Here is a 7194-nt window from a genome sequence, read left to right on the forward strand (position 1 = left end):
GAACGTGGTCAGATGAGCCTCTAGATCTTCCACGCCAGTAAAAACAGCTTTAACCGGGACCACGCTCGTGGGAATTGGCGTGTCGGTAATCGCCTGAATGAAAGGCATTGGGAAAACACGAGGCGGCGTCGACGGTGCCACCTCTTCAGCGGAAGAACGAACCTGCTGCTCCTGAAGAGCTCGACGTAGCTCCTCAGCTACTTTGCTGAGCTCCTCGTTTCTGGCGCGAGAGGCGACCAGGTCTTCATGTATCCTTGCCTGCTCGACGCGCGAGGCTTCTACAGTGGCATGCAATGAGCGCATCATTTCTGCCATCTGCGCCATGGTCATGGCGGCGTCGCCTTCAGCTGCGACGGGAGCCACGGGACTGGAACGATTGCTTCTCATCTTTCTCATCAACTTCAGCGAACCACAGAAATACAACAAATAACACTTCAACCACGAACGAACCAGCCACCAATCGGGGAAAACTCAAGAAACTGCGCAAGAACCCAAAAACACCGCAAACCTTCGCAGAAAACCACCAAAGAACTCGAACCTCCACCAGACAGATTGCGCGCAAGCAACAAAAGACCTCACTCCACCGATTGAAAGACAAACAAACGGCACAAACACAAACTCACCGAACGAAACTCAAAGAAACTGCCAACGACGGTTGCACCAGCACACAACCGCGCAGAAAACCTCGAAAACCTCCACGAACTCACGCTGTGGATGGGAGCACGTTTTACACGGCCCCACGGTGGGCGCCTGATGATCCTGCCTGTTGACCGGAGCGCTAGAGAATGCCTCGTCAAAGGATCGACGTGCGCGCCGCTTCCTACCTCCGTTCCTCCTCTGGATCTATCTCAAGAACCTGCAAAGAAACGATACGGCGCCGCTGCGGCCGATCGCACTCCGACGCTCAAGTCAGTGACGGTATCACCAAATACTAAGAACTAGAACCGTGCAAATCTCTCTCTCAAACCGCTCTGTCACTCGCAAGCGTAAAGTGTATGAACTGAACGTGCGTACCTTAGAAAATCTGTTAGGAACTCTTATATACCTGGTGGTTCTCTCTCTCCTGGCAGTTACAGACTTGGACACGTGGCTCGTATCCAACTGTACACGTGCCATCATCTGGAGGCTCCCTAACTTGGCGCTACTTCTACTCTCATTTTGGCTAAGTTACCTATGCATGGTGCTGCCCAGTGCATAGCTAACTCAGGAGCGCGATCTCTACTGAAACTGGCGAGGTAGGGCCTTCATACACCTTCCCTGTGGTCTCGCCGGCCGCCTTCATAATCTGCTTCTCTTTTAACTTCGGCGATGTGCTTGTTCTGGCGATCTCCGACTGCCTGGTCGCCTGAGTCTGCATCTGGCGACTTCGTCCTCAACCTGGCGATCGCCTATTCTGGTAAGCTGGAGATCGGAACACGCCAACTTAACTATCGACGACTACACGTGCCTCCCGACTTCCTTCCCAACTGTCAACCTGGCGCCTTGTCAACACGCCTACACTGTAACAGGATGCCACGTCATCGCATCCGACCACCAGGGCGGTACACAGTTAATAAAAACAACTTAAAACAGATATATGTGAGATCAGGGAAAGAGAGAATCACACAAACAGATTTATACTTGTACCGGTATTGGGCGAGGCCGGGACCCACCTGCCTGCCCGATGCCTAGTCAACCTGACCGAGAGACCGAGAAGTCAAGACCTTTAGAGACTTGGCCGAACGGCCGAGAGGCCGAAACCTTTGGATACTTGGCTGAGAGGCCGAGACCTTTGGATACTTGGCCGAGTGGCCGAGACCTTTGGACACTTGGCCGACAGACCGAGTGGCCGAGACCTTTGGAGACTTAACTGAGATGGCCGAACCCCATTACAATTAACGCTCAAACCGAGATCAGTAAAGCTAATCCATCATCAAGAATTAGGTAATGCAACCCTAAGCGGTATCCACCTCGATAAACGGGCCCAACAAGGTAGGCCCATTAGAATAATATAAATAGCACACATTCCAAGGAGTAAGGTATGTCATTATTATTGTTCACCTACCCGAGAGCTAACCACCCGCTTTACTGACTTGAGCGTCGGAGTGCCTTCGCAGGTACCCCCACCATCCGGTGTTCACCCGACGACCGAGTCCCGAGTGCCGAAGGATAAGCAGGAGGACGAGAAGAATCCCAGTTCATCACCCAGTCATCTGCCCGACCGAAGGAAGGAGAAGAAGACTTGAATAGTTCTCTAGGTCCCATCACCTTAGCAGGAACAATTGGCGCCCACCGTGGGACCGAGGGAAACTAGCTGAAGGAAAAAAGTAGATGGTTTCAACAAGAAGCATGGAAAGAATGACTGAAGCCGACCAAACAATGTTGCTGCTGTCTCTCCAGAGGAGATGGCCGAGATGCGAAGAAAGGCCGAGGAAGCCACTCAGAAAAATGAGCAAGAGCTCCAGGTTCGCCGCAGGGAGAACGAAGATATGAGAAAGAAGCTCGGGGAGGGAGGACCCTCTGTTATACCGACGAACGTGGTCGGCAAGTCGTACACCTCTCCCCCCAACCCGGATGTGGCCGAGGGGACGAGAGGCCGACCCCCTCCCCGCGAAACTGAGATGGGCGACGAGTCGTGCCTAATCAGGTCCACCCGGACGACCCTGACGGCCGACCCGAACCGCCGACATCCCTTTACAAACAACATCATCGAAGTCCCACTTCCTGAGAAGTGGAAGGGTTTCAACCGAGACTGATACGACGGGTCGACCGACCCGGACGAGCATATGGACGCCTACACCACCCATATGAGTCTCTACACCTCGGACGACGCCGTCTTGTGCCGAGTGTTCCCCACATCCTTGAAGGGTGCAGCCCTTAGTTGGTTCACCAAGCTCTCCCCAACTCCATCGACAGCTTTGCCACGCTCGTCGCAAAGTTCGAAACACAGTTCGCGACCAGCCGGCCGCAACATCTGACCTCCATCGCACTGGTAGGCATCCGCCAACAGAAGGGAGAGTCGCTGAGAACCTTCGTGGATAGGTTCAGCAAAGTGGCAATGAGCATCCGAAATCTGAGTCCGGATGTCGCCATGCACCACATGCTGACGGCCCTGCGCCCGGGTCCCTTTGCCGACAACCTATGCATGCAGCCGGCCGACAGCCTGGACGAGCTGAGAAAGAGAGCCGCTAAGTACATGCAGCTGGAGGAACTAAGAGAGTTCCGCAACCAGGCTCGTGCCGAGGCCGGCGGAGAGAGGAAGGAAGAAAAGGACCGCCAAGCGCGGCCGATACAGAGAACTGACCGGCGGCGGGAGAATCGAGACCGACCAATTCGATTCTCGAGATACACGCCGTTGACGACTGAGAGAGGGAGGATCTTGGACGAAGCCCTCAACGCCGAGCTGATCCCTCCCCCAAGGAAGGTGGCCAGCCCAAATAATGCTGACCGGAGGAAGCAGTGTCTGTACCACCAAAACACCGGACACTCGACCGACGAGTGTCAGGCTCTTAAGGATAAGATCGAGGAACTCATCCAAGCCGGGCATCTCCGATGTTTCGTCCGGAATGGTCGAGACCCACCCGGCCGGGAGGATCCACCCAGGCGAACGAGGTCACCTCAACGCGGCCGAAGTGACCGAAATGCAAGAGGCGACTGACAACCCGCAAGGGCCGACCGCCCGCGGAGAGACGATCCCCCCAGGGAGGCCGATCAGAGAGGTAACCGAGAGGTTATCAATACTATAGCCGACGGCTTCGCCGGAGGAGGAAGCACGAACAACGCTCGGAAGAGGCACCTCCAGGCGGTACATCAAGTGAACGCGGTGGCATTCCGACCGAGGATGCCACCCATCACTTTCACGGACGAGGACTTCAAGGGCGTAGACTACCGCCAGCAGGACGACCCGATGGTGATAGCGGTCGACATAGACCGATTCACCATACGGAAGACCCTTGTGGACCAAGGAAGCTCGGTGGATATCCTTTACTGGAAAACTTTCAAGGCTATGAGGATGGCCGAGACCGAGATGATGCCATACGACGACCACGTGGTAGGATTCTCGGGCGAGAGGGTGGGCACCAAGGGTTATATCGACCTATACACCACCTTCGGAGAGGGGAAGAGCACCAGGACCATCAAAATCCGATACCTGGTCATTGACGCCAACACTTCCTACAACATCCTCCTCGGCCGACCATCCATCAACCAGCTGATGGCCATAGTATCAACCCCCCACCTCGCAATGAAGTTTCCCTCCAGAACAGGGGACATTCTCACGGTCCACGTAGACCAAAAAGAAGCACGAGAATGCTACGCCGAGAGCCTCCGGGTGGAACCTTTAAGGGCCGACTCCTCTCCCCTCAGAGTAAGGAAGTCCTCCCGAAAAGACCGCTCCCCCAGGAAGGACCGCCCGAGGGAAATCAGGCCAACCGTGGCGTTGGTGGACCTCGACCCCCGGGCGACCGAAGACAGACTGGAGGCAAGAGAAGAGCTAAGGAGAGTCCCCCTCCTCGACGAAGAACACAGCACGGCTGTAGGAACAGCCTTGGCAGCGGCCGAGGCCGAGATCATGCATGCCGCACTAAAAAAGAACATTGACATGTTCGCTTGGACGCCGGCCGACATGCCGGGTGTGAGCCCCGATGTCATCACCCATTGGTTGTCAATATTCAAGGAAGCCCGCCCGATCTCCCAAAAGAAGAGGGACTTGGGCAACGAAAAGCGACTCGCGGCAAAGGAGGAAGCGGGCAAGCTCCTGTCGGTCGGATTCATAAGGGAGGCCCGGTACACGACATGGCTGGCCAACGTCGTCATGGTTACCAAGCCTAACGGTAACTGGAGGATGTGCGTTGACTACAGAAACATCAACAGCGCATGCCCGAAGGAAACCTACCCCCTCCCGAGCATTGACCGCCTGGTGGATGGGGCGGCCGGCCACAAAATTATGAGCTTCCTGGACGCTTACTCTGGCTATAACCAGATAAGCATGCACCCGAGGGACAAGGAAAAGACGGCCTTCATGACGGCCGACGCCAACTACTACTACGAGGTCATGCCGTTCGGTCTCAAGAACGCCGGGGCGACCTACCAGCATCTCATGGACAAAATTTTCAAGGATCTGATAGGCCGGGCGATAGAAGTCTATGTGGACGACATAGTCGTGAAGTCCGACTCGTTCGAGCAACATCTGAAGGATCTGGACGAGGTCTTCAGGGCTCTAAGGGGAGTCAACATGAAACTCAACCCCGAAAAATGTACTTTCGGGGTGGAAGGAGGAAAGTTCCTAGGCTTTATGCTCACCCACCGAGGGATAGAGGCCAACCCCGACAAATGTCAGGCCATACTCAGCATGAGGAGCCCGAACACCGTGAAGGAGGTACAACAACTCCTCGGGCGGGTGACTGCCCTCTCTCGATTTGTCCCCCGCCTAGCCGAGAGGACGAGGCCGATCGTTCAGTTGCTCCGAAAGGGCAAAAAATTCATCTGGGACGACCAATGTGAGGAAATCTTCAAACAATTCAAGGAGTTCCTCACATCCCCGACCGTCATCCAGAAGCCGAGGCCCGACATCCCAATCCTGGTATATCTAGCAGTCTCGGAAGAAGCAGTCAGCGCTGCCCTAGTGCAGGAAGCCGAGGGCGAGGAGCGACCCATATACTTTGTCAGCCGAACCCTCCACTCGGCTGAGACCCGATATCAGATGATTGAGAAGGTGGCTCTCGCACTCGTCCTCACGGCAAGGCGGATGTGCCCCTACTTCCAAAATCACTCCATAACTATAAGAACCGACTACCCTATTTTTAAAATTTTATCTAAACCGGACCTTGCAGGGAGGATGATAGGATGGTCAGTCGAACTCTCCGAGTTCGACATACGCTACGAGCCGAGGGGCGCCATCAAGTCTCAATGCTTGGCCGACTTCTCGGCCGAGCTAACACCACTGCCCACCCTCTCGGGCGGTTGGACTCTCTATGTGGAAGGCTCCTCAAATAAAACAGCCTGTGGAGCGGGAGTCGTCCTAGAGGGGCCGGGCGACCTCTTCTTGGAACAAGCCCTCCAGTTCGAATTCCGGGCGACCAACAATCAGGCCGAATACGAAGCCCTGCTGGCCGGGCTGAACCTAGCCTACGACATGGGAGCGCGCGAGGTCACATGCAAAAGCGACTCCCAGGTGATGGTCGGCCAAATCAATGGAGATTTCGAGGTGAAAGAGCCTTTACTGCAGCGGTACTACCACGCGGCCAAAAACAGTATCGCCCGCTTTAGCAAATCACCCTTGCAACACATACCGAGGGAGGACAACAAGAGGGCCGACATCCTGTCCAAGCTCTCGGTCACCAAAAAGAAGAGCCATCAGAGGTCGGTCATACAAATATGGCTGAGGCACCCGAGTGTGACGGAGGCCGAGGCCGAGTGTCTGGCTGTAGAAGATGAAGAGGCTGAGGCCGACAATTGGATGACACCCGTCATCCAATACCTGACGGACGGCACGTGCACGGCCGACCAAGAGAAGGCGATGAAACAACAATGCGCTCGGTACACCATGATCAACGAAGATCTGTATCGGAGAGGCTACTCAACCCCCCTTTGAAATGCATAACCAGCAAAAGGGCCGAGTACATCCTGGCCGAGATCCATGAAGGAGTCTGCGGAAATCACGCCGGGGCGAGAACTATGGCCGCCAAGGTCTTGAGAGCCGGCTACTACTGGCCGACCATACAGGGCGATTGTGCTGAATACGTGAAGAAATGCGCCAAGTGCCAAGAATTCGGCCCCCTCCTCCACACCAGGCCGGAGAACTGCACAACATCATCTCCCTGTGGCCGTTCGCCATGTGGGGGATGCACATTATCGGTCCATTCTCCCCAGGGAAGGGGCAGACCAAATTCCTCCTGGTGGGAGTCGACTACTTCACAAAATGGATCGAGGCCGAGGCCGCCAACAAGGTCATACTCAACGAGCTGAAGAAGCGGCTGGGCAAGGCAAAAGGACGATGGACCGAGGAACTAATCGAGGTACTTTGGGCGTACAGGTGCACCCCCCAAACTACCACACAGGAAACACCCTACAGCCTGACATACGGAACCGAGGCCATGATCCCGGTAGAGGTGGCCGAGCCCACCATACGACGACAAATGTTCGATCTCACCCTAAACGAGGAAAGCCTAGCGGTCAACCTCGACCTGGTAAGTGAGCTTCGTGACAAAAGCAAGA

General features: G+C 55.3%; 1 protein-coding gene across 1 annotated transcript; it reads left to right on the top strand.

Annotated features, from left to right (window-relative positions):
- Window positions 1–3820: 3820 nt before the first annotated feature.
- Window positions 3821–6571, top strand: LOC150025871 (uncharacterized). The gene is made up of 2 exons (XM_090304786.1): window positions 3821–4897; window positions 4961–6571. The coding sequence occupies exons 1-2, from the start codon at window positions 3821–3823 to the stop codon at window positions 6569–6571; spliced, it is 2688 nt and encodes an 895-aa protein (XP_090160912.1).
- The last annotated feature ends 623 nt before the right edge of the window (window positions 6572–7194 follow it).

The sequence above is a fragment of the Phaseolus vulgaris genome, chromosome 7 (genome assembly GCF_051622355.1).
Source record: "Phaseolus vulgaris cultivar YP4 chromosome 7, ASM5162235v1, whole genome shotgun sequence".
Classification (NCBI taxonomy): domain Eukaryota; kingdom Viridiplantae; phylum Streptophyta; class Magnoliopsida; order Fabales; family Fabaceae; genus Phaseolus; species Phaseolus vulgaris.

Coding starts and splice junctions, on each gene's coding strand:
- LOC150025871 (XM_090304786.1), top strand. CDS start 3,821: ATGCCACCCATCACTTTCACGGACGAGGACTTCAAGGGCGTAGACTAC. Junction 4,898..4,960: donor TCCCGAGCATTGACCGCCTG/GTGGATGGGGCG, acceptor GGCTATAACCAG/ATAAGCATGCACCCGAGGGA.